The sequence below is a fragment of the Oncorhynchus keta genome, chromosome 30, assembly GCF_023373465.1.
Source record: "Oncorhynchus keta strain PuntledgeMale-10-30-2019 chromosome 30, Oket_V2, whole genome shotgun sequence".
Classification (NCBI taxonomy): domain Eukaryota; kingdom Metazoa; phylum Chordata; class Actinopteri; order Salmoniformes; family Salmonidae; genus Oncorhynchus; species Oncorhynchus keta.
The window spans coordinates 31,376,183-31,402,821 of NC_068450.1; the positions used below are offsets into that span (position 1 = coordinate 31,376,183).

At 42.6% G+C, this 26,639-nt stretch overlaps 2 protein-coding genes and 1 pseudogene across 2 annotated transcripts; all 3 read right to left on the reverse strand.

Moving 5' to 3' along the window:
- On the reverse strand, positions 1 to 2,732 carry LOC127913986 (protocadherin beta-16-like). Its single transcript, XM_052488230.1, has one exon. It carries the CDS (start codon positions 2,618 to 2,620, stop codon positions 185 to 187), a length of 2,436 nt encoding a protein of 811 aa, XP_052344190.1. The 5' UTR covers positions 2,621 to 2,732; the 3' UTR covers positions 1 to 184.
- A 14-nt stretch (positions 2,733 to 2,746) lies between these two features.
- LOC127913768 (protocadherin beta-15-like) lies at positions 2,747 to 26,004 on the reverse strand (annotated as a pseudogene).
- On the reverse strand, positions 4,485 to 10,127 carry LOC118382394 (protocadherin beta-15-like). Its single transcript, XM_052486938.1, has 3 exons — positions 7,582 to 10,127; positions 4,564 to 5,130; positions 4,485 to 4,490 (listed from the first exon to the last, which is right to left on the reverse strand). The coding sequence occupies exons 1-3, from the start codon at positions 9,979 to 9,981 to the stop codon at positions 4,485 to 4,487; spliced, it is 2,973 nt and encodes a 990-aa protein (XP_052342898.1). The 5' UTR covers positions 9,982 to 10,127.
- Positions 26,005 to 26,639: the final 635 nt, after the last annotated feature.

Below are 26,639 nucleotides of genomic sequence, written 5' to 3' on the forward strand. Positions count from 1 at the left end.
ATTATCTTTTCACTTCCACATTATGCAGCTTTTTGTCTAGATCAATCTATTTATGACTTTTTGCAAATCCAATCAGTTTTCCACGTTGATTCAACGTCAGCACAATTATTTTTTTTAGGTTTGAAATTATGTGGAAAAAACGTTGATCAACCAGTTGTTTTCCACAGTGGGATAGCATAATTTTTTAAAATCCAGCCTTTAAATTATCGTAAAGCCCTACCTCTGGGGACCCCTCAGAATCGTCAAGATCTTCAGCAAAGTCAAGGGAAGTTTTTCTCAGAGTCTGGTCTGCAGGCAACGTGTTGTCATTGTAAGATGTGACGAACTTAAAGTCACTTGTGCGCGAGCCCGTCGTCAGGTATGCGTCATAATTGTAAACGCTGCGGAGAGTTCCCGCGCCATCCACCTCTGCGTAGTTGGAAGGGAGATACGCGCTGGGGATGGTGACCGCTCCGTCAAACAACAGTCTGGGCTTTCTCCTGCGGCAGAATTTCACGGACACGTTGACAATAATGAAGGTGAGGAAAAAGGTGGAGACGGACACCAGCGCGATGATCAGATAAGAGGTGAGTTTGGAATTGCTCTCATCATAAGATACATCTTTCAGTTCTGGTACTTCAGCCAAGTTATCAGAAATCACTAAATAAATTGTACAGGTGGCAGAGAGAGAGGGCTGTCCGTTATCTTTCACTGACACAATGAGGTTCTGTTTCATGGCGTGAGATTCAGAAATGTCCCGCTGTGTCCTGATCTCTCCGCTGTGGAGAGCAATAGTGAAAAGTCCCGGATCAGTGGATTTGACTATATGATAGGACAGCCAGGCGTTCTGGCCGGAGTCCGCGTCCACCGCTATCACCTTGGAAACCAGAGAGCCCCCGTGCGCAGCTTTGGGGACCAGCTCGGTCATGGAGGATTTCCCCTCCGGAGCGGGGTACAGTATCTGAGGAGAGTTGTCATTCACATCCGTTATGAACACACTGACAGTGACGTTGCTGCTGAGTGGAGGAGAACCGTTGTCTCTGGCCACCACGTGGACTTTAAAACTCCTGAACTGCTCATAATCAAACGACCTCACAGCGTGGATCACCCCCGTGTCTCCGTTAACGGATAATAACGAGGTCACTGGGACACCATTCACCTCACCGGGTAAGAGAGAATAAATCACTGTTCCGTTCTGTCTCCAGTCTGGGTCCCGTGCAGTAACAGAACACACGGAGGAACCGGGTTTGTTATTTTCAGTCACGTGGGCTTTATAAGACTGTTCCTCAAACACAGGTGGGTTGTCGTTGACGTCAGCTACAGATAACTGAACACTTTTAGAGGAGGACAGAGGTGGAGAGCCCTCGTCGGTGGCAGTGATTGTAATGTTGTAATCAGACACTAGTTCTCGGTCCAGTTCGCCCGTGGTCACCAGAGAATAGTAGTTTTTGATGGATGGCACCAGCTTAAAGGGAAGGTTTTGCTGAATGGAGCAGCGGACCTGTCGGTTATTCTCAGAGTCTCTATCCTGCACGTTAATGATGCCCACCTCTGTACCAGGAGACGCGTTCTCAGGTATGGGGCTCGTCAGAGATTTGAGATATATCACAGGGGCGTTGTCATTAACATCAGTTATTTCAATAATCACTTTTGAATCAGATGAAAGTCCATAGCCATCTTTACCCTCTATGCGCATTTCATATTTTGGATCGTCTTCGAAATCTATTGGACCTATCACCTTAATTTCTCCAGTACTGTGACCCAAAGAAAATATCTTTCTTGCTTTGTCTGATATGCGACTGAATTCATACGTCACCTCCCCATTCAATCCCTCATCTGCATCCGCAGCACTCACTGTAACCACTACAGTATCTAACGGAGAGTTTTCAGGCAGACTGGCTTTATAGACGGCCTGGCTAAACACTGGGGCGTTATCGTTAGCATCCAGTACAGTGACGTGTACGAGTACAGCACCTGATTTCTGCGGAGAGCCTCCGTCTACAGCTGTAATAAGTAAACTCATCTCTTGCTTTTCCTCACGATCTAGTTCTTTATCTAAAACCAACTCGACGTTCTTTCCTCCATCTGTGTAATCGTGAATAGCCAGCACAAAATGTTCATTCCTTTCTAATGTATACCTTTGCACTGCGTTCTGTCCTATATCTGCGTCATGTGCCTCGTTAATTCGATAGCGAGCCCCTTTGTCTGCCGATTCTGTAATTTCCAATTTGATTGTATCTTTCGTGAAAATGGGTGAATTATCATTGACATCCTCAACAAGCAGAGATATCTGATGCAACTCCAATGGACCTTCTAGAACCAACTCGAATTTAATCATACACGAAACCTTCTCTCCACATAGCTCCTCCCTGTCAATCCTGTCCGCAACAATCAAATCCCCGGTACTCAGATTAATGTCACAATAACGTTGGTTTTTCCCTTCGGTATCAATTCGGGCCTTACGAGTGGACAGTCTGCTCGCCTCCAGCCCGAGATCCTTGGCTATATTTCCAATAACAGATCCTCGTTTCATCTCCTCCGGAAAAGAATAGCTCACGTCTCCATAGGCGGAGTGCAGCGGTAGAAGAAAGAAAGCAAAACCCCAGACGAGGCCTGTCACCGAGATTCCTTTGTGCCCCATCCTGGGATTAAAACTAGACGACCGTATAGATATTCTAAAGAAAATCTCCAGAAAAAGATACCGTTTCCTGAAAAGAACATCCACCGAATGTACAAGTGATCTGACCACCTCCAATCTTTTCTGCAGTTAAATGACATCCGAACACGGTGCATTATGACAGCAGCGCTGGGTGGAGAACTGTAAACTATCCAAACACAGCTGGTGAACAGCGACACAGTGAGTACTTAACAGAAATTACACGTTAACTGATATTATTCAAAATCTCTATTTCGAGAAAAGTTGAAATATGAATATATTCTCCTATAAGAAGAGTGCATGATTGATTACTGTAACTATTGGGGGGGAATCACCCGAAACTTATGGCCACAATTAGAAACTCAGAAAACGCCAGTAAAAATAGAAAAACAAATGATGACATTAAAATACATCTCAGACTATTTTCACGAGTTAAGATATAGATTAGGAGGAATAAATATGTTCCACAGGGAACACATCTGCAAGAAAATGTACAGGTCTACGTTGTAAGTATGAGATTTATAGTTCTGGTATTTCACTTTACACAAACTCATCAAGTGTAATACACAAAAACAGAGATTATGCCAATGAATGTAGGTGATGACAGTCAAACAGCAATGAAAAGTAAACAACAATGCCAAAAAAAAAGGATTTCAGCACCATGGACAGCGACACACCACAGCCGCCGCATTTCAGACACTCAAAACGCTTCTCCCATCACTCTGTCTTGGTAGCTCTCCACATACTGCAGTTTTATTTTGTCACACTTTTCCAACTAGAACTCCACGAGAACAGGCCAAACTATTAACCCATTGTTTACCTCAAACGTGCAGCATATAGGCCTATGTCAACAATCCAAATCAACCACAAACAGAAATATCACAACTCAAAACCAACTACAAGCATCAACCTTGTTTCACCTCAATTGTGAGGGGACATGAATTACCATAAATACATTACAAATAGCATTACATCTAAAGCAAAAACAAGTTGCCAAATAGACAAGCTTGGGTATTGAGGTCGGTCACCTCGTGTGCGAATACTGATTTACGCCAGGGGTCAAAAGCGTATTGTACAGGGCAACTAAGCTGTGATTGTAGAAACATAATAGGTTCTACTCTATGATAGCCTATACAAATCAAAACTATCATTTAACAGTTTGAGCTTACCTCTGAGGACCCATTAGAATCGTTCAAAGTTTCAGCAAAGTCAATTGGAGTTTTTCTCAGAGTGCAGCGTGTTGTCATTGTATGAACGAATGAACTTGAAGTCACTGGTGTGCGAACCCGTTGTCAGGTATGCATCATCATTGTAAGTGCTTTGGAGAGTTCCAGTGCCATCCACCTCTGCGTAGTTGGGAGGGAGATACGCGCTGGGGATTGCGACCGCTCCGTCAAACAACAGTCTGGGCTTTCTCCTGCGGCAAAACCTCACGGCCAGTATGACAATGATGAAGGCGAGGAAAAAGGTGGAGACAGACACCAGTGTGATGATCAGATAAGAGGTGAGTTTGGAATTGCTCTCATCATAAGATACATCTTTCAGTTCTGTCACTTCAGCCAAGTTATCAGAAATATCAGAAATACTAAATACATGGTACAGGTGGCAGAGAGGGAGGGCTGTCCGTTATCTTTCACTGACACAATGAGGTTCTGTTTCATGCTGTCAGATTCAGAAATGTCCCGTTGTGTCCTGATCTCTCCACTGTGGAGACCAATAGTGAAAAGTCCCATATCAGTGGATTTGACTATATGATAGGACAGCCAGGCGTTCTGGCCGGAGTCCGCGTCCACCGCTATCACCTTGGAAACAAGAGAACCCCCGTGCACAGCTTTGGGGACCAGCTCCGTCATGACTGTGGTCCCCTCCGGGGCGGGGTATAGTATCTGAGGGGAGTTGTCATTCACATCCGTTATGAACACACTGACAGTGACGTTACTGCTGAGCGGAGGAGAACCGTTGTCTCTGGCCACCAGGTGGACTTTAAAACTCCTGAACTGCTCATAATCAAACGACCTCACAGCGTGGATCACCCCCGTGTCTCCGTTAACGGCTAAAAATGAGGACACCGGAACACCGTTCACCTCACCAGTCAAGAGAGAATAAATCACTGTTCCGTTCTGTCTCCAGTCTGGGTCCCGTGCAGTAACGGAACACACAGAGGAACCGGGTTTGTTATTTTCAGTCACGTGGGCTTTATAGGACTGTTCCTCGAACACAGGTGGGTTGTCGTTGACGTCAGCTACAGATAACTGAACACTTTTAGAGGAGGACAGAGGTGGAGAGCCCTCGTCGGTGGCAGTGATTGTAATGTTGTAATCAGACACCAGTTCTCGGTCCAGTTCGCCCGTGGTCACCAGAGAATAGTAGTTTTTGATGGATGGCACCAGCTTAAAGGGAAGGTTTTGCTGAATGGAGCAGCGGACCTGTCGGTTATTCTCAGAGTCTCTATCCTGCACGTTAATGATGCCCAACTCTGTACCAGGTGACGCGTTCTCAGGTATGGAGTTAGTCAGAGATTGTAGATAAATCACAGGGGCGTTGTCATTAACATCAGTTATTTCTACTATCAACGTTGCATATGACGCGAACCCTAAGCCATCCTTCACACTGACTTGCATTTCATATGAGGATTCTTCTTCATAATCTAGTGACCCAACAACTGTAATTTCTCCTGTTTTATAGTTTATAGAAAACACATTACTTTTTTCATCTGAAACATGATCAAAGTCATATATGACTTCGCCATTGGGTCCCTCATCTGCATCCGTAGCACTCACTGTAACCACTACAGTATCTAAAGGAGAGTTTTCAGGCAGACTGGCTTTATAGACGGCCTGGCTAAACACTGGGGCGTTATCGTTAGCATCCAGTACAGTGACGTGTATAACTACAGTACCTGATCTCTGCGGAGAGCCTCCATCAGATGCAACTAGTATTAGATGTATCTCTTGCTCCTTTTCACGATCTAGCAACTTGTCTAACACTAATTCACCATACTTGCGTCCCCCATTTTTTGTATTAACATTCAAAATGAAGTGATAATTTATTTCTAAACTATAGCCTTGAACAGTATTCTGTCCTATATCAGTATCATTTGACTGCAGACTCTCTTATTTCCATTCTGATAATCTCTTCCTTAAATTGCGGTGTGTTATCATTTATATCTTGAACATGAAGAGTAATACGGTGAAGCTCCAAAGGATTCTCCAACACAAGTTCCTGGTTTAAAACACACGAAGCCTTTTGGCCACAAAGTCCCTCTCTGTCAATTCTCTCAGCAACAATCAGATCTCCGGTACTCAGATTAATGTCACAGTAACATTTACGGTTCCCATCTGGATCAACACGGGCCTTACGAGCGGAAAGTCTGCTCGCCTCCAGCCCGAGATCCTTGGCTATGTTTCCAATCACAGATCCGCATTTCATCTCCTCCGGAAAAGAATACCCCAGGTCTGCATTGGCGGAGTGCAGCGGCAGAAGAAAGAAAACAAAGACGCAGATCAGGCCTGTTATCGAGATTCCTTTGTGACTCATCCTAGGTTTAAAAACGTCAAAATAACGTATAGTCTCAATACTGCAGTGTAAACGAATAATATTCCACAAAAAGATGCCGTTTGATCAAAATGATATCCTCAAAATGTGCATGCTGTATATGTCCGTGTCCACTCTTTCCGCAGCTAAATGGTACACGAACACCCGATCCTTATAACAACACCAGTAGGTGGAGAACGGTATCTATAAAAACGTAGCTGTTGAACAGCGACAGAGTGAGTATACTTCAGATATTATACATATTACCTGACATTCTTTTTAATGTTCCACGAAAAGTCGTTCTAGGCCTATAAATAACCTAGGCTGAATTGATTTATAAACTAATAAACTAACTAACCAAAAAGAAGACCAAAAAACGACATGATAAAAATCACAAAAACATTAATTATTGCCAATCATCCTGTGTTGATATGAGTTAAGATCAGGTGGATTAAAGACAGTATACAATAGAACACATGCGAGAGGGGGTGCAGTAGGCTACAATTCAAATATCAAATGTATGCAATTGATGGTGCTGGTCATTCAGCCACAACAACTCATCAGTGCTATAAACAAAAACAGAGTACGGCAAGGAATGAAAGTTACGACAGTCAACAACCATTATTAGTAAACCCTACTGCCAGGGAAGGGAATTGTGTGCATTTTCAGCTGCATGGACAGCAACAAGGCGAGGCGCTGCCAGTCAGACACTTTAAAAAAAATGCATTTTTACTTAACTAGGCATGTCAGTTAGGAACAAATTCTTATTTTCAATGACGCCCTACCCCTAACCTGAAAGACGCTGGGCCAATTGTGCGCTGCCCTATGGGACTCCCAATCACAGCCAGTTGTGATTCAGCCTGGAATCAAACCAGGGTCTGTAGCAACGCCACTAGCACTGAGATGCAGTGCCTTAGACCACGGCGCCACTGGGAAGATGCATTCTCTCATCACTGACTGTAAATAGCTCTCCATATTAGGAAAGTTTTTATCTCATTCCCAAAACAAGCTAAATATCCCCTCACTCCAACAGAGCCAAATATCAACCCATTCCCTTAAACTCAAAACTGTGCAGAGTATATGTGAAAAATCCAATCACAAACAGTAGGCTACATATCCCACATCACAAACCACACCACATAATGTTAACATCCGTGTATTTCTCACCTTAATTTAGGGGGGATTGAAAGAAATCATACAATGAGTTGCAAAGTACATCACAACTTGACAACTAACAAGTTTCCTAAATAGTCAAGCTGCAGTACACATTCCTGTGTACCCATGGGGAGAACGATTTTCTCCAGGTTATTTTAAAAAGAAAACCCTCTTAGCTGTAATTGGATGAAAATATACCATATTCCACAAAATATCAAACCAAAAGTAGATGATTTTATTTACAGTAACGGGCCTACCTCTGGGAAACCATCAGAGCCATCAAGTTCTTCGGTAAAGTCTGTTAGAGTTTTTCTCAGAGTCTGGTCCACGGGCAGTGTGTTGTCACTGTAAGATGTGACGAACTTGAAGTCACTTGTGTGCGAACCAGTTGTCATGAATGCATCATAATTGTAAGTGCTGCGGAGAGTTCCCACTCCGTCCCCCTCTGCGTAGTTGGGAGGGAGATAGGCGCTGGGGATTGCGACCGCTCCGTCAAACAACAGTCTAGGCTTTCTCCTGTGGCAAAACCTCACCGCCAGGATGACAATAATGAAGGTGAGGAAAAATGTGGAGACAGACACCAGCGCGATGATCAGATAAGATGTGAGTTTGGAATTGCTCTCATCATACGATATATCTTTCAGTTCTGGCACTTCAGCCAAGTTATCCGAAATCACTAAATACATGGTACAGGTGGCAGAGAGAGAGGGCTGTCCGTTATCTTTCACTGACACAATGAGGTTCTGTTTCATGCTGTGAGATTCAGAAATGTCCCGCTGTGTCCTGATCTCTCCGCTGTGGAGACCAATAGTGAAAAGTCCCGGATCAGTGGATTTGACTATATGATAGGACAGCCAGGCGTTCTGGCCAGAGTCTGCATCCACAGCTATCACCTTGGAAACCAGAGAGCCCCCGTGCGCAGCTTTGGGGACCAGCTCCGTCATGAAGGAGTTCCCCTCCGGGGCGGGGTACAGTATCTGAGGAGAGTTGTCATTGACATCCGTTATGAACACACTGACCGTGACGTTGCTGCTGAGCGGAGGAGAACCGTTGTCTCTGGCCACCAGGTGGACTTTAAAACTCCTGAACTGCTCATAATCAAACGACTTCACAGCGTGGATCACCCCCGTTTCTCCATTAACTGATAAAAACGAGGACACAGGAACACTGTTCACCTCACCAGGTAAGAGAGAATAAATCACTGTTCCGTTCTGTCTCCAGTCTGGGTCCCGTGCAGTAACGGAACACACGGAGGAACCGGGTTTGTTATTTTCAGTCACGTGGGCTTTATAGGACTGTTCCTCAAACACAGGTGGGTTGTCGTTGACGTCAGCTACAGATAACTGAACACTTTTAGAGGAGGACAGAGGTGGAGAGCCCTCGTCGGTGGCAGTGATTGTAATGTTGTAATCAGACACCAGTTCTCGGTCCAGTTCGCCCGTGGTCACCAGAGAATAGTAGTTTTTGATGGATGGCACCAGCTTAAAGGGAAGGTTTTGCTGAATGGAGCAGCGGACCTGTCGGTTATTCTCAGAGTCTCTATCCTGCACGTTAATGATGCCCACCTCTGTACCAGGTGACGCGTTCTCAGGTATGGGGTTAGTCAGAGATTGTAGATAAATCACAGGAGCGTTGTCATTAACATCAGTGATGTCTATTATGACTTTAGTGTCTGAGGAAAGTCCATAACCATCTTTTCCTTCTATGAACATTTCATATTTGGATTCATCTTCGTAATCTAACGCTCCTGCTACTGTCATTTCTCCTGTTACGTGATTCAAAGTAAACACTTTCCTTGTCTTATCAGACATTCGACTAAATTCATACGTCACTTCTCCATTCATTCCTTCATCTGCATCAGTACTGCTGACAGTAAGAACTAGTGTACCTAAAGGAGAGTTTTCAGGCAGACTGGCTTTATACACGGCCTGGTTAAACACTGGGGCATTATCGTTAGCATCCAGTACAGTGACGTGTATGACTACAGTACCTGATCTTTGCGGAGTGCCCCCATCTACAGCTGTAAGCAATAATTTCAACTCTTGTTGTTGTTCACGATCTAACTCTTTATCTAAAACCAACTCTCCATATTTACTACCGGCAGCAGTCGTTTGAACACTTAAAGCAAAATGATCATTTCTCTGCAGAGTGTAGCTTTGAACAGCATTCTGTCCTATATCCGCGTCGTGAGCTGCGTTCACACGAAAGCGAGCGCCTTTGAATGCGGATTCCGCTATTTCCAGTTTGATTGTATCCTTTGGAAAGATAGGTGTATTGTCGTTGATATCTTGGATTTGAAGTGATATACGATGCAACTCCAGAGGACTCTCTAAGACCAACTCAAACCTAAGAATACAGGACATCTTTTCTCCACATAGCTCCTCTCTGTCAACCCTTTCGGCAACAATAAAATCCCCGGTACTCAGATTAATGTCACAATAACGTTTTCGGTTCCCTTCGGTATCAACTCGGGCATTACGAGCGGACAGTCTGCTCGCCTCCAGCCCGAGATCATTGGCTATATTTCCAATAACAGATCCTCGTTTCATCTCCTCCGGAAAAGAATAGCTCACGTCTCCATAGGCGGAGTGCAGCGGTAGAAGAAAGAAAGCAACGCTGCAGACGAGGCCTGTCACCGAGATTCTTTTGTGACCCATCCTGAGATTAAAAGCGCAGATACACCATATAGCCAAGATAGTACACTGTAAACAAATAGTATTCCACGAAAAGATTCAGTGTAATCAAAATGATATCCACAAAATGTGCACGCTATCTGACCGTGTCCAGTCTTTTCTGCAGCTTAATGGCACCCGAACACCCGAGCCTTGTAACAACAGCAGTGGGTGGAGAACTGGATATATCCAAACACAGCTGGTGAACAGCGACACTGTGAGTACTCAACAGAAATGACACATGTTCACACATAATTCTAAATCCATATTTTAGGAGAATTCGTCATATGGAGTTATAGAAGTAGGATGATTGATTGACTACTATTTGAAATCCCTTTCTCCCTATTGGAAAACACAGGAAACGACAGTAGCTCACGTAAACTCCACACACCATAAATGATGACATGAAAACCATCCTCATACTACATGAGTTAATACATTACAAAGGGAACCAATTTGCGTGAAAATATCGGCCTACATTGCAAATGTCCGATTTTAGTGTTGATCTATGAGTCAGCACACTCATCAATGCAATACACAAAAAACAGAAAGTATGGTAATCAATGCAAGTGATGACAGTCTAAAAGTGATGAATACCTCTGCCTACTGCCTTCAAATTGAAATTTACACATTTCAGCACCATGGATAGTGATCTCGCGACGATTCCCGACGCACTTCAAATACTCTCACTCCGCTTCTCTGATAACCAAATAGCTCTCCGTAGACAGTATTTCTCTTGTAAATTAAAAACTAATGCCAAATAGGCTTTCATTCCTACAGTGATACATTCATGACATCGAACCATTGTCTGTAATCTCAAAACTGTGCAGCCAGCGTGAATGTGACCATTCACATCAATCAATCACAAACAGTAAATAGCCCATCACAAATAAAACCCTATCATTATATCATCTCTGGACTTCTCACAAAACTGTCAGGGGATTCAAATAATCATCCAAAACCTTACATCCGAACTGGAGACCTACTCCCGTGGACCCGTGGGAAAAGGGCATTTCTCCAGGGAAAATATAATATTTGTTTTAGCTGTATAAAAAGATATCTAGTCCCTATTCCATAATGTATCCAAATCTAGGTTATTTATATTAACAGTAAAGCCATACCTCTGGGGACCCTTCAGAATCGTCAAGATCTTCAGTAAAGTCATTTGGAGTTTTTCTCAGAGTCTGGTCCGCAGGCAGCGTGTTGTCACTGTAAGATGTGAGGAACTTGAAATCACTTGTTCGTGAACCCGTCGTCAGGTATGAATCATAATTGTAAGTGCTGCGGAGAGTTCCTGCCACATCCACCTCTGCGTGGTTGGGAGGGAGATAGGCGCTGGGGATGGCGACCGCTCCGTCAAACAACAGTCTGGGCTTTCTCCTGCGGCAAAACCTCACGGACAGGATGACAATAATGAAGGTGAGGAAAAAGGTGGTAACAGACACCAGCGCGATAATCAGATAAGAGGTGAGTTTGGAATTGTTTTCATCATAAGATACATATTTCAGATCTGGTACTTCAGCCAAGTTATCAGAAATCACTAAATACATGGTACAGGTGGCAGAGAGAGAGGGCTGTCCGTTATCTTTCACTGACACAATGAGGTTCTGTTTCATGCTGTCAGATTCAGAAATGTCCCGCTGTGTCTTGATCTCTCCGCTGTGGAGACCAATAGTGAAAAGTCCCAAATCAGTGGATTTGACGATATGATAAGAAAGAAAGGCATTCTGGCCTGAGTCCGCGTCCACGGCTATCACCTTGGAAACCAGAGAGCCCCCATGCGCAGCTTTGGGGACCAGCTCGGTCATGAAGGAGTTCCCCTCCGGGGCGGGGTATAGTATTTGAGGAAAGTTGTCATTCACATCCGTTACTAACACACTGACCGTGACGTTGCTGCTGAGTGGAGGAGAACCGTTGTCTCTGGCCACCACGTGGACTTTAATGCTCCTGAACTGCTCATAATCAAACGACCTCACAGCGTGGATCACCCCCGTGTCTCCGTTAACGGCTAAAAACGAGGACACTTGGACACCGTTCACCTCACCGGGTAAGAGAGAATAAATCACTGTTCCGTTCTGTCTCCAGTCTGGGTCCCGTGCAGTAACAGAACACACGGAGGAACCGGGTTTGTTATTTTCAGTCACGTGGGCTTTATAGGACTGTTCCTCAAACACAGGTGGGTTGTCGTTGACGTCAGCTACAGATAACTGAACACTTTTAGAGGAGGACAGAGGTGGAGAGCCCTCGTCGGTGGCAGTGATTGTAATGTTGTAATCAGACACTAGTTCACGGTCCAGTTCGCCCGTCGTCACCAGAGAATAGTAGTTTTTGATGGATGGCACCAGCTTAAAGGGAAGGTTTTGCTGAATGGAGCAGCGGACCAGCCGGTTATTCTCAGAGTCTCTATCCTGCACGTTAATGATGCCCACCTCTGTACCAGGTGACGCGTTCTCGGGTATGGGGTTAGTCAGAGATTGTAGATAAATCACAGGAGAGTTGTCATTAACATCAGTGATTTCTATTATAACTTTGGCATATGATGCTAACCCTAAACCATCTTTCGCTTTGATACGCAATTCAAATGACGAAACCGCTTCAAAATCAATTGTGCCTATTACACCAATTTCTCCTGTTTTACGGTCGATAGAAAATATTTTCTTTACTTCTTCTGAAACACGGCCAAAGTCATACGTGACCTCCCCATTCACTCCCTCGTCTGCATCTGTAGCACTCACTGTAACCACTACAGTATCTAAAGGAGAGTTTTCAGGCAGACTGGCTTTATAGACGGCCTGGCTAAACACTGGGGCGTTATCGTTAGCATCCAGTACAGTGACGTGTATGACTACAGTACCTGATCTCTGCGGAGAGCCTCCGTCTACAGCTGTAAGCAACAGCTTCAAATCATATCTTTGTTCACGATCAAGCTCTTTATCTAGAACAAGCTGGACAGTATTACTATCTACAGCCAATACAAAATTCTCATTTCGTTCTAGTGTGTATTTTTGGACAGAGTTCTGTCCTATGTCCGCATCATGAGCTTCCTCTAATAGGAAACGAGTGCCTTTAGCTGCCGATTCTCCTATTTCCATATCTATCATATCCTCGTTAAAAAGTGGTCCGTTATCGTTAATATCCTGGATGTGGAGGTTGATACGATGAAGCTCCAAAGGATTCTCTAATACAAGTTCCTGTTTTAAAACGCATGAAGACTTTTCGCCACAAAGCCCCTCTCTGTCAATCCTCTCGGCAACAATCAAATCTCCGGTACTCAAATTAACGTCACAGTACCGATTGTCGTTCCCTTCGGTGTCAGTACGGGCCTTACGAATAGAAAGTCTACTCGCCTGCAGCCCGAGATCCTTGGCTATATTTCCAATAACTGAACCGCGTTTCATCTCCTCCGGAAAAGAATAGCTCACGTCTCCATAGGCGGAGTGCAGCGGTAGAAGAAAGAAAGAAATGCCGCAGACCAGGCCTGTCACCGAGAATCCTTTGTGTCCCATCCTGGGATTAAAACGTCGAACAACTTGGTTAGATTTTGAAATGGAAACAAACAGTATTCCACAATAAAATATTTCGCTTGATGAAACTAGTCAGAACACAATGTGCACGTCTCCAATCTTTTCTCCAGCTCAGTGGCACCGGAGCACCCGAGCGTTGTGACAACACCAGTTGTTGGGGAACTGGGTTTATCCAAGCATAGCTGGTGAACAGCGACACTTTGAGAATACCTTTAGAAATTACACAAAGCAACGATTTTTCTAAATATTTCATAAAAAGTTAAGTATGCTTACAAGTAAGCTGCTTTATAACTATGGGGAATAACTTTTACCTCCAGTGTCTTGAAATCAGCATAACCAACTAGACAGATAGGAGCGGGCATTATATTAAATCACAACAGATAAATAATTGTATGAAAACCGTCTACATACTCCGTTGAAGGAGATATAACAAAATAGTTTAGGCCTACATAGCTGGTTCGAATACGGAGCTACTTGGTGAAAATGTTTCAATTAGCCCCGAGCAAAGCCCTAGTAGCTCTGGATAAGAGCGTGACAAGACAGTCAAACTGTATGCGGGCTTCCATCGACCCAGGTTTATTCGACAAAAGCAATGTCACAAAACAATTAATTGCGACACATGTAATGGAAACTGCAGCCATATGATACATTTTCTAAAGATAAAACCTGGTCTCAGAGCATTTTAAATGTTTTTTTACGTAAATCCAAGACACTCCATTTAGCATGATATGTTACGTTTCAAATTGTATGTATTAAGGGTAGGGTTAGTTGAAGGGAAGGGTTAGCTAACATGCTAAGTAGTTGCAAAGTAGCTTACAAGCAGTAAGTAGTTGAAAAGTTGCTAATTAGATATCATGCAAAATAAGTCCATGATGAGATTGAAACTCGCAACCTTTGGGTTGCTGGAAGTTTGCGTTATACGCGCACACATGAGTTGCTGGACGTTTGAGTTATACGCCCACCAATCCACCACGACCAAACCACTCTACTTTCGTTTTTGGCTTTAGTAACCATCTGTCTTATTTAACAATACTAAACATATTATACATACTAAATGAAAAGTCTAGGATTTACGTACAGAATAATAGGAAATTATCTGAGGCCAGGTTGAAAAATCGACAACACTTTTATCCATTTAACGGGTGGATTTTTCATTTTTTTCAAACTTTCTTGATTTTGACAAATGATGATGGAAAGAAACATCAAAATGATTGAGAAATACTTTTGAATTTCGTGGGGCACGTGATGTAATTACGTAACTATAAGCTCCACTCCACATTTAATTCTAAATGATTACTGCTTGCAAAATAAAAATGTAGACTATAAAAAAGTACGTTTCTTTGCAGGTCAAGAATTGTCCTGACTTTGAAGAATGTCCGAATTGCTTCGCCTTGCGTTTCTGGTTGGCTGGTAATTTTCACCATTCAATTATTTCAGATCTACAGGAATGCAATTTTCACCATAGCATGGACTTTGGCTATACTGTCACATGACAATTATTATAATATGGCAAATGTTTATCAATGATTGCATTCTATCTACGCTGGCTTTCGCAGGCTACCAGATAAATGAAACAGTTAGGTGGAAGCGCATACAGACTCTCGATCATTTGTTAATGAGCAATTTCACTAAATGTGTCATGGAAACACGTCAACCACTGGCTCTTTATTCCACGCTGTAGGTTCTTTAGAAAACGTGTTGTTGTTTTAGGTGTGACGTCATTACGTCCAGCTGTTTTTATCGACACACGATAGTTCAATAGAAACGCACCCTAGCAAGCAGTTGCCGCGTATATTTTCTATGCAAACTTTTTTAATGTCGCCCTAAAAAAATCACTGGGCAAGTTACTGGAAAGAGGTAATGATGAATGAGCGTTAGCCGACAGAGATTTTCTGAATTTCAGCACCATGGAGAGCTACACTGCAATAAGCTCTCCACAGACTGTATTAACTCATTTTCTTTTAACCTCAAAACTGTGAAGCATGTAGGCTATGTGAAAACTCCACCTCATACAACAATCACAAACACACCCCATCAAAAAAGGACATTAGCATCTGAAGACTGAGGCTATCAGTTAAATAGAGAGGAGATGGAAATAATCATCTAACAAAATGACATATTTCCTGAAACCTGAAACATGTGTAAACTGACTAAATAGCCCAGCTAGAGAATTGAGTAAGTCCTTGGGACTAGTGAATTCTACAGGGGGGAAGTGACTGTAAAAAAATATTTAGATGAAATCTAAAAGAAGTATAGCCTCTATGCCATCATGAAGATCTTAAAGCAAATCTAGATTATATATATTTGCAGGCCTACCTCTGGGGACACATCAGAGTCATCAAGAGCCTCAGCAAAGTCGATGGGAGTTTTTCTCAGAGTCTGGTCCGCGGGCAGTGTGTTGTCATTGTAAGATGTGACGAACTTGAAGTCACTTGTGTGCGAGCCTGTCGTCAGGTATGCGTCATAATTGTAAGTGCTGCGAAGAGTTCCTGCGCCATCCACCTCTGCGTAGTTGGGAGGGTGATACGCGCTGGGGATGGCGACCGCTCCGTCAAACAACAGTCTGGGCTTTCTCCTGCGGCAAAACCTCACCGCCAGGATGACAATAATGAAGGTGAAGAAAAAGGTGGAAACGGACACCAGCGCGATGATCAGATAAGAGGTGAGTTTGGAATTGCTCTCATCATACGATATATCTTTCAGTTCTGTCACTTCAGCCAAGTTATCAGAAATCACTAAATACATGGTACAGGTGGCAGAGAGAGAGGGCTGTCCGTTATCTTTCACTGACACAATGAGGTTCTGTTTCATGCTGTCAGATTCAGAAATGTCCCGGTGTGTCCTGATCTCGCCACTGTGGAGACCAATAGTGAAAAGTCCCGGATCAGTGGATTTGACTATATGATAGGACAGCCAGGCGTTCTGGCCGGAGTCCGCGTCCACAGCTATCACCTTGGAAACCAGAGAGCCCCCGTGCGCAGCTTTGGGGACCAGTTCAGTCATGAAGGATTTCCCCTCCGGGGCGGGATATAGTATCTGAGGAGAGTTGTCATTCACATCTGTTATGAACACACTGACCGTGACGTTGCTGCTGAGCGGAGGAGAACCGTTGTCTCTGGCCATCACGTGGACTTGAAAACTCCTGAACAGTTCATAATCAAACGACCTCACAGCGTGGATCACCCCCGTGTCTCCGTTAACGGATAAAAACGAGGACACAGGGACACCGTTCACTTCACCGAGTAAAAGAGAATAAACCACTGTTCCGTTCTGTCTCCAGTCTGGGTCCCGTGCAGTAACGGAACACACGGATGAACCAGGATTGTTATTTTCAGTCACGTGGGCTTTATAGGACTGTTCCTCAAACACAGGTGGGTTATCGTTGACGTCAGCTACAGATAACTGAACACTTTTAGAGGAGGACAGAGGTGGAAAGCCCTCGTCGGTGGCAGTGATTGTAATGTCGTAATCAGACACCAGTTCTCGGTCCAGTTCGCCCGTGGTCACCAGAGAATAGTAGTTTTTGATGGATGGCACCAGCTTAAAGGGAACATTTTGCTGAATGGAGCAGCGGACCTGTCGGTTATTCTCAGAGTCTCTATCCTGCACGTTAATGATGCCCACCTCTGTACCAGGTGACGCGTTCTCAGGTATGGGGTTAGTCAGAGATTGTAGATATATCACAGGAGCGTTGTCATTAATATCTGTGATGTCTATTATGACTTTAGAATATGATGCTAACCCTAAACCATCCTTAGCTTGAATACGCAATTCAAATGAAGACACCTCTTCATAGTCAATAGATCCAATAACTCTGATTTCACCCATTTTCGAATTGATGAAAAACATGTTCTTATCCTCCTCTGAAATATGGCCGAAGTCATAGGTAACTTCCCCATTCACTCCGTCATCTGCATCTGTAGCACTCACTGTAACCACTACAGTATCTAACGGAGAGTTTTCAGGCAGACTGGCTTTATAGACGGCCTGGTTAAACACTGGGGCGTTATCGTTAGCATCCAGTACAGTGACGTGAATGACTACGGTACCGGATCTTTGCGGTGTGCCTCCGTCAGATGCAGATAGCAATACTGTTAAATCCCGTTCCTGCTCACGATCAAGCTCTTTGTCCAGGACTAGTTCAATCACATTTGTATCAACACTCAAAATAAAATTACCATTACTTTGTAACGTATAGCTTTGGACTGCATTCTGTGCTACATCTGCATCGTGGGCCTCTTCTAATAAGAAACGGGCTCCTTTAAAAGCTGATTCTCTTATCTCTAGTTTTATCAATTCATCTTTAAATTGCGGGGAGTTGTCATTTATATCTTGAACATGAAGACTGATACGGTGCAGCTCCAAAGGATTCTCCAACACAAGTTCCTGTTTTAAAACGCACGAAGCCTTTTTGCCACAAAGCCCCTCTCTGTCAATCCTCTCCGCAACAATCAACTCCCCGGTACTCAGATTAATGTCACAATACCGTTTTCGATTTCCTTCAGTATCAATTCGGGCCTTACGAGCGGACAGCCTGCTCGCCTCCAGCCCGAGATCCTTGGCTATATTTCCAATAACAGATCCTCGTTTCATCTCCTCCGGAAAAGAATAGCTCACGTCTCCATAGGCGGAGTGCAGCGGTAGAAGAAAGAAAGACAAGCAGAAGACCAGGCCTGACATTGAGAATCCTTTGTTCAGCATCCTTAGACTTCCAACGACATCCATATATATAGTTAAACAGATCGATGTAAGGAGAAAGTATTCCACAAAAAGATCAACATTCATTAAATTATCAAAACAAAATATGTGCGCAGTCTGACCGTTTACCTCTATTATTTTATGTAGTGAAACTAAACCAGAGCTTTGTTCATGACAACAGCAATGGGTGGAGAGCTGCGTCTATTCTACCTCCGCTGGTGAACAGCGACACTATGAGGACCCTTCAGAAATTCCCCATATTTACCCATACACACTGGCATTGGTCTAGATAGGCCTACATTTCAATAAAAGCAGTAAGTTAACTGTATTTGCGTCGTCAAACATTGAAGACATGATGTGTGTCCCCAGCATATGGCAAAAAAGAAAACAAGGAAGAAAAAAGGCACAGAAGAAGACAAAATAACCACTGTTCTCACAAAAACTATTCATACTCATTGGATTTTTTTTGTATTATTTTGGGGGTCTTTTTTTGTCATTTAGCATTGCAGATAGTGTGGGTTCTATCATTGTAAATCTCCACACCATTTCCAATCCGCCACATATATTTTTCCACTTCTTTGTTATTTTACCCTAATCCTTCCACCCCAATCCCAAATTGAGAAGAATAATGAGTTAGGGAAATGTCAGGTAGGTGAAATAACGACATTACAAAAAGATAGCCATAGGCCTAACTTGTGTCAAAATTGAGGTAAAACGCACATTAAAAGAGTGGCAGTGTAATTTTTTTAAGGCAACTAGCATTCATCAGTAAAATGCGAAACGTAAGTAGAGCTGGCGAGGAAAGAAAAATAATAGGCTAGCTCTGCTGTTAAACTAGAATAAAACACGCTAAAGGAAGGAAAGTAATAGGCTAGCTCTGCTGTCAAAGTAGAATAAAACACGCTAAAGGAAAGTAATAGGCTAGCTCTGCTGTTAAACTAGAATAAAACACGCTAAAGGAAGGAAAGTAATAGGCTAGCTCTGCTGTCAAACTAGAATGAAACACGCTAAAGGAAAGTAATAGGCTAGCTCTGCTGTTAAACTAGAATAAAACACGCTAAAGGAAGGAAAGTAATAGGCTAGCCCTGCTGTCAAAGTAGAATAAAACACGCTAAAGGAAGGAAAGTAATAGGCTAGCTCTGCTGTTAAACTAGAATAAAACACGCTAAAGGAAGGAAAGTAATAGGCTAGCCCTGCTGTCAAAGTAGAATAAAACACGCTAAAGGAAGGAAAGTAATAGGCTAGCTCTGCTGTTAAACTAGAATAAAACACGCTAAAGGAAGGAAAGTAATAGGCTAGCTCTGCTGTTAAACTAGAATAAAACACGCTAAAGGAAAGTAATAGGCTAGCTCTGCTGTCAAACTAGAATAAAACACGCTAAAGGAAAGTAATAGGCTAGCTCTGCTGTCAAACTAGAATAAAACACGCTAAAGGAAGGAAAGTAATAGTCTAGCCCTGCTGTTAAACTAGTTGTTCCCAAACCATTCCCAAACCAAATTTAGTCAATCACAAATCAAACAAAATAATATAATTTGCGAATACTGCCTTGAAATTAGTATGTTTGATTTCAAAGCATGACATAAAACACATTAATCATATGTGTAGCTAAAATGCATTGGAAAATATGATCACGGGACAGATGAAATTCTAAATATACTAGTCCTGTGGAAATAGTGCTTTCACCATGTATCACAAAAACACTTTAGCTATTGTCAAATCTGTTATGTGAAACACCTGCTAGACAGCCTCTAGTTATAAGGCTACTAACACAGTTTAAGCCTACTTCTGGGGACCTCTGAGAATTGTGCCCCATTTTGGGATTAAAAGGGTCGAACATCATAAAGCCCTACATACTGCCGTGTAAACAAATACTATTCAACAAAAGATGCAATTTGATGTAAATCATTTACACAAAATGTGCATGCAGTTAAATGATTGTCTACAGCTAAATGGCACCCAAAAGCAGTGGGTGGAGAACTGGATCTATTCAAACACAGCTGGTGAACAGCGAGACAGTGAGTACACATGCACAGGGACATATTTAATAGGCATAATCAACAGAAATGTGATTTTCTACATGTTCCGCACCATGGATAGCAACACGTTAAAGCCTCAAGTTGCTCTTCAGTCACCCAAACCACTTATACAAAGACAGTATCAATCTTTTTTAACCTATTCCCGTGGAGCAAAAAAATAGAAATCTAGTAAACAGAGCAAAACTCTTTTATCATCCCATTTCCTGAAACCTCAAAACGGTGCTGCGTGTACATGATAAAGATGAGCAAAAAATATTGTATTAAATAAATCATTAAAATACTGACTTATAATATTGTACACAAATAAAAGGGAAATTCTATCATTTCATACTAATACAATTGCTCAGAGAAAAACATTTTGTATAACAAATAATACAAAAATCTCAAAACATTAGTTGCAAAAAATAATTGTCAGCCCTGTTTTCAATAGTTTTTGCAGCCTCCCCTTGCAGTGACAACGATATCTTAGCCTTTTCTATAAAATAAAAAATATCAGATTTGAGAACACATTGGGAGGAATCTTAGACCATTCTTCTCTACAGAATATTTCAAGATCCTCGATATCCTTAGATCTGCTCTTATAGTGCTTTCCTCTTCAATTCAAACCACAGGTTTTCAATGTGGTTCAAGTCCGAAGACTGAGATGACCATTGCAAAATGTTGACTTTATGGTCAATGAACCATTTCTTTGTGGATTTTGATGTGTGCTTAGGGTCGTTGTCTTTCTAGAAGATCCACCTGCGGTCGAGTTTCAGCTTCCTAGCAGAGGCAATCAGGTTTTTGGCTAAAATGTTCTGGTATTTGCTAGATACCTTATAGTAGGTATGAGGTTTTTTTCTACATTGCATCATTCTTTCGAGCCAAACTGGTGTGCGTGGCCAAAGAGCTCTATTTTGCGTCTCTTCTGACCATAGCATCTGGTGCCAATCCAAGTGCCAATGCCGTTTAGCAAACTCCACGCTTTTACATTTGTTTATTGCCCTCAATAAGTGCTTTCTATGGCAACCCTTCCAAATAGCCCATTGGCATAGAAGTGGCATCTAATTGTAAATTTGTAGACTTGGTGACCCCAAGATGTGACTTTTCTTTTCCCCCAAACCATCTTCCTCACTGTGCGTGTTGACAAGATACACTTGCATCCTCTTCCAGGCAAGTTTACAACCAATTCAGTTGGTTTTACATTTTTCAATTATTGCCCTAATATGGATAAGTGGTATATTTGGTTTTCCAGTAGTGTTTTTTTTAGACCTAATTACTGATATATGAAAGTCAACAACGATTTGTCTCTCTCTTCATTTGTGAGTTTGTTGCCTTTCCCCCTGGTGATGGACGACAAAGGACTTGACATGTGTGTTAACTCATTTTTATACCCAAGGGAAACAGGAAGACACGGAAGGCCACAATACAGTTTATGAAGATGAGATCAACTTTTTTAAAGTAGAATGTTAATGCAGATTTAAATTTAGTTTGATTTATTCACGAGAATCATGGCGCAGGCAAAAAATATTGACACCAATGTTTTTGAGATTTTATTTTTTACTTGTTACACACAATCTCTTTCTCTGAGCATTTATGGGAGTATAAATGAATATAATTTTGCACACAATAGCTCTATATTTGTATTATTTATTTCATGCAGTCTTCTTGCTCATCTTTATCAAGGCTGTCAATCATTTTGGAGGTGACAGATTCCAAGAACACAGGATGAGATGTTACTATCCTTTGTGCAAGCACTTCCAAAAGTTAATGAACAGTGAGCGTGGTGAAATTTGGGGAGCGCATCGTCAGTAGTGTACCTTTGGTTCCTAGGGTGTTTCGGCCTAATCACTGTAGGAGCAAACTCACTCCTGAGTGGTCTAAGGCACTGCGGTCTAAGGCACTGCATCTCAGTGATAAAGGTGTCACTACGGACCCTGGTTTGTTTCCAGGCTGCATCACAACTGGCCGTGATTGGGAGTCACATAGGGCGGCGCACAATTTGCCCAGCGTCGTCCAGGTTAGGGTTTGGCCGGGGTTGGCCGTCATAGCGAATAAGAATTTGTTCTTAACTGACTTGCCTAGTTAAATAAATAAACTAACACCATCACAACTCAGATTATATATCAACACCTCAATATTTCTCACTTCAACTGAGTGGGTCAAAACAATCATTTAACAGGAGACTTTACAAATGACATCAAACCTGGAGCCTATCAACCTGCCTATACACTGTCAAACTTTTCCCTGTAAATGTACAGAAGGATATTATCAGCAGAGTTTCCAGGTGAATGCTGTAATTGTAAATGTTTTACAGTAAATATTTTAATACTGGGATTAATTAATTCATTGAGGGGAGGCGGGTTTGTATTTTACAGTATTTTAGTGTAATTCCATGGGATTGGTGGAAGCAGGTTGGCTGCTAGGTAATGCGTTTTCATATTACAGCATACCAAACAAATATATATGAATAATTGGTGTTTAAAATCACTTGCACTTAACAAAGACTTCCAAATGTTCAGTGACTACAGGGAAAAACAGACCAAGAACAAAACAAATACTCAAACATCAAAGGTTAGATGCTTGCTGCCACTCCAATCTGTCCTCTACACATATCGAATATGTGCCTCAAAATATGTTAATGAGCAAGACACAACCATATACTAGAGGTCAAAAGAGAGAGAGAGAGAAAGAGAGAGAGAGAAGGAGATGGAGTTAACATTGGGATTGGGTACAATCTTAGATCTATGATCGGGGGCAAATCTATTCAGGGTAAGGAATTAATAGTCTGAACCTCATGTGTCTTACCCACCGCATGAGGTTGGTGCCTGAAACTGAAAATTGTAATCTACAGTAGGCATAAACTATTACTGTAAAAATAAAATGGAGTATAATACAATCATTTCCACAGGAGACGTCCAATTACAATGAATAAAAAGCATTTTTCAGCATTTTACCCATAATGGAGTGAAATCTATAGAATGTAAGCTATTGTGTAAAACACATTTAACAACCATCTGTCTCTTTCTGTTGCAAATACAGACTGACAATGTAGACAAACATTGGAAAATGAATGTATTGCTGTGAAAAGTGTGATTTTCTATAGGACAAAGGATTTAGCTCTAACTGACGCTTTAATTGTTTTGCGAAGCATGACACCTGAACATGTATGGAAAAGTATAGCCTCAATTTAATAAAACATAAAACCAATAGTATATTTTTGTTTACAATAAAGTCCTACCTCTGGTGACCCTTCGGAGTCGTCAAGATCTTCAGTAAAGTCATTTGGAGTTTTCCTCAGAGTCTGGTCTGCAGGCAGCGTGTTGTCACTGTAAGATGTGAGGAACTTGAAGTCACTTGTTCGCGAACCCGTCGTCAGGTATGCATCATAATTGTAAGTGCTACGGAGAGTTCCTGCGCCATCCACCTCTGTGTAATTGGGAGGGAGATAGGCGCTGGGGATGGCGACCGCTCCATCAAACAACAGTCTGGGCTTTCTCCTGCGGCAAAACCTCACGGACAGGATGACAATGATGAAGGTGAGGAAAAAGGTGGAGACGGACACCAGCGCGATGATCAGATAAGAGGTGAGTTTGGAATTGCTCTCATCATAAGATACATCTTTCAGTTCTGGCACTTCAGCCAAGTTATCAGAAATCACTAAATAAATTGTACAGGTGGCAGAGAGAGAGGGCTGTCCGTTATCTTTCACTGACACAATGAGGTTCTGTTTCATGCTGTGAGATTCAGAAATGTCCCGCTGTGTCCTGATCTCTCCGCTGTGGAGACCAATAGTGAAAAGTCCCGTATCAGTGGATTTGACAATATGATAGGACAGCCATGCGTTCTGGCCGGAGTCCGCGTCCACCGCTATCACCTTGGAAACCAGAGAGCCCCCGTGCGCAGCTTTGGGGACCAGCTCGGTCATGAAGGAGTTCCCTTCCGGGGCGGGGTATAGTATCTGAGGAGAGTTGTCATTCACATCCGTTATGAACACACTGACAGTGACGTTGCTGCTGAGCGGAGGAGAACCGTTGTCTCTTGCCACCACGTGGACTTTAAAACTCCTAAACTGCTCGTAATCAAACGACCTCACAGCGTGGATCACCCCTGTGTCTCCATTAACGGATAAAAACGAGGACACCGGGACACCGTTCACCTCACCAGGTAAGAGAGAATAAATCACTGTACCGTTCTGTCTCCAGTCTGGGTCCCGTGCAGTAACGGAACATAAGGAAGAGCCAGGTTTGTTATTTTCAGTCACGTGGGCTTTATAGGACTGTTCCTCGAACACAGGTGGGTTGTCGTTGACGTCAGCTACAGATAACTGAACACTTTTAGAGGAGGACAGAGGTGGAGAGCCCTCGTCGGTGGCAGTGATTGTAATGTTGTAATCAGACACCAGTTCTCGGTCCAGTTCGCCCGTGGTCACCAGAGAATAGTAGTTTTTGATGGATGGCACCAGCTTAAAGGGAAGGTTTTGCTGAATGGAGCAGCGGACCTGTCGGTTATTCTCAGAGTCTCTATCCTGCACGTTAATGATGCCCACCTCTGTACCAGGTGACGCGTTCTCAGGTATGGGGTTAGTCAGAGATTGTAGATATAGCACAGGGGCGTTGTCATTAACATCAGTGATTTCTATTATCAATGTAGAGTAGGATGCTAACCCTAATCCGTCCTTTGCACTGATCTGCATTTCATATGAAGACTCCTTTTCATAATCTATTGGACCAACAACTGTAATTTTTCCAGTCTCATGATCAAGAGAAAATACATTGCTATTTTCATCTGAAACGTCATCAAATTCATAAGTAACTTCACCATTCAATCCCTCATCTGCATCCGTAGCACTCACTGTAACCACTACAGTATCTAAAGGAGAGTTTTCAGGCAGACTGGCTTTATAGACGGGCTGGCTAAACACTGGGGCGTTATCGTTAGCATCCAGTACAGTGACGTGTATGACTACAGTACCTGATCTCTGCGGAGAGCCTCCGTCCATCGCTGTCAGTAATAACTTGATTTCATGGTGCCCTTCGCGGTCTAGCTCTTTGTCTAACACTAACTCGCTGTATTTGCGTCCACCACTTTTGGTTTTGACATTCAAAATAAAATGTTCATTTCTTTGTAGTGTATAGCTCTGAACCGTATTCTGTCCTATGTCAGCGTCATGGGCCTCATCTAGAGAAAAACGAACGCCTTTGTCTGCTGATTCACGAATTTCCATTTTGATAATATCCTTTTTAAACTGTGGGGAATTATCATTTATATCTTGGACATGAAGACTAATACGGTGAAGCTCCAACGGATCTTCAAGCACAAGTTCCTGTTTTAATACGCACGAAGCCTTCTTGCCACAAAGCCCATCTCTGTCAATCCTTTCAGCTATAGTCAAATCTCCCGTATTCAGATTAATGTCACAATACCGTTCGTGGTTCCCTTCGGTATCAATACGGGCCTTACGAGCGAACAGTCTGCTCGCCACAAGCCCGAGATCATTGGCTATATTTCCAATAACAGATCCTCGTTTCATCTCCTCCGGAAAATAATAGCTCACGTCTCCATAGGCGGAGTGCAGCGGTAGAAGAAAGAAAGCAAAACCGCAGACGAGGCCTGTCACCGAGATTCCTTTGTGCCCCATCCTGGGATTAAAAACGTCAAAACACAATATAGCCTTGATAATACAATGTGAACAAATAGTATTCCACAAAAATATTCAGCTTGAGGAAAATAATATCCCCAAAATGTTCAAGCAATCTAACCGGGTCCAATATTTTCTGCAGAATGACACCCGAGTCTTGTTACAACACCAGTGGGTGGAGAACTGGATCTATCCAAACACACCTGGTGAACAGCGACACTGTGCGTACTCAACAGAAATTACATTATTTACTTACAGATTTCTTAATGTTTTGCTGGCAGATGGTTATAAATACGCTTAAGTAAGTTTATTTGGTCAATTAACTATTGGAAAACGAAAGAGAAACACAGAAAACGATAGGATATTAAACCATACAAACATACATTATTAAAATCACCCCCACTCTTTTTTTCATCATTTAAGATCAGGTATACTATGAATATAAAATACAACACATCTGCAAGAGAGACAACAAAGCAATATATCGGTTGCTGGTCCTCAGCCAGAGCCAATTCATAACTGCTATAGAAAAAAACAGAGCAGGGGAAGGAATAAGAATATGAAGGTCAAACAGCGATCAATATTAAAGCCAACTGGTTTAAATAGGATTTTAAGACATTTCAGCACCATGGACAGTGACAGTGCGAGGACTCTCGTTGCTCTTCAGACGCTCTCACGACGCTTCTCCCATCACTCTGTTACTAATAAATACAAATGCCCAACTGGCTGAAATCATTTACTTATAGAAATCAGGGCATTAAAATCACA

What these genes read in the sequence shown, in the direction of transcription:
- LOC127913986 (XM_052488230.1), bottom strand. Translation starts at nt 2,620, where the DNA reads ATGGGGCACAAAGGAATCTCGGTGACAGGCCTCGTCTGGGGTTTTGCT.
- LOC118382394 (XM_052486938.1), bottom strand. Translation starts at nt 9,981, where the DNA reads ATGGGTCACAAAAGAATCTCGGTGACAGGCCTCGTCTGCAGCGTTGCT. An exon ending in GCTCTGATGGTTTCCCAGAG is followed by an intron (nt 5,131 to 7,581) that starts GTAGGCCCGTTA and finishes TCCATACCTGAG; the next exon opens with AACGCGTCACCTGGTACAGA.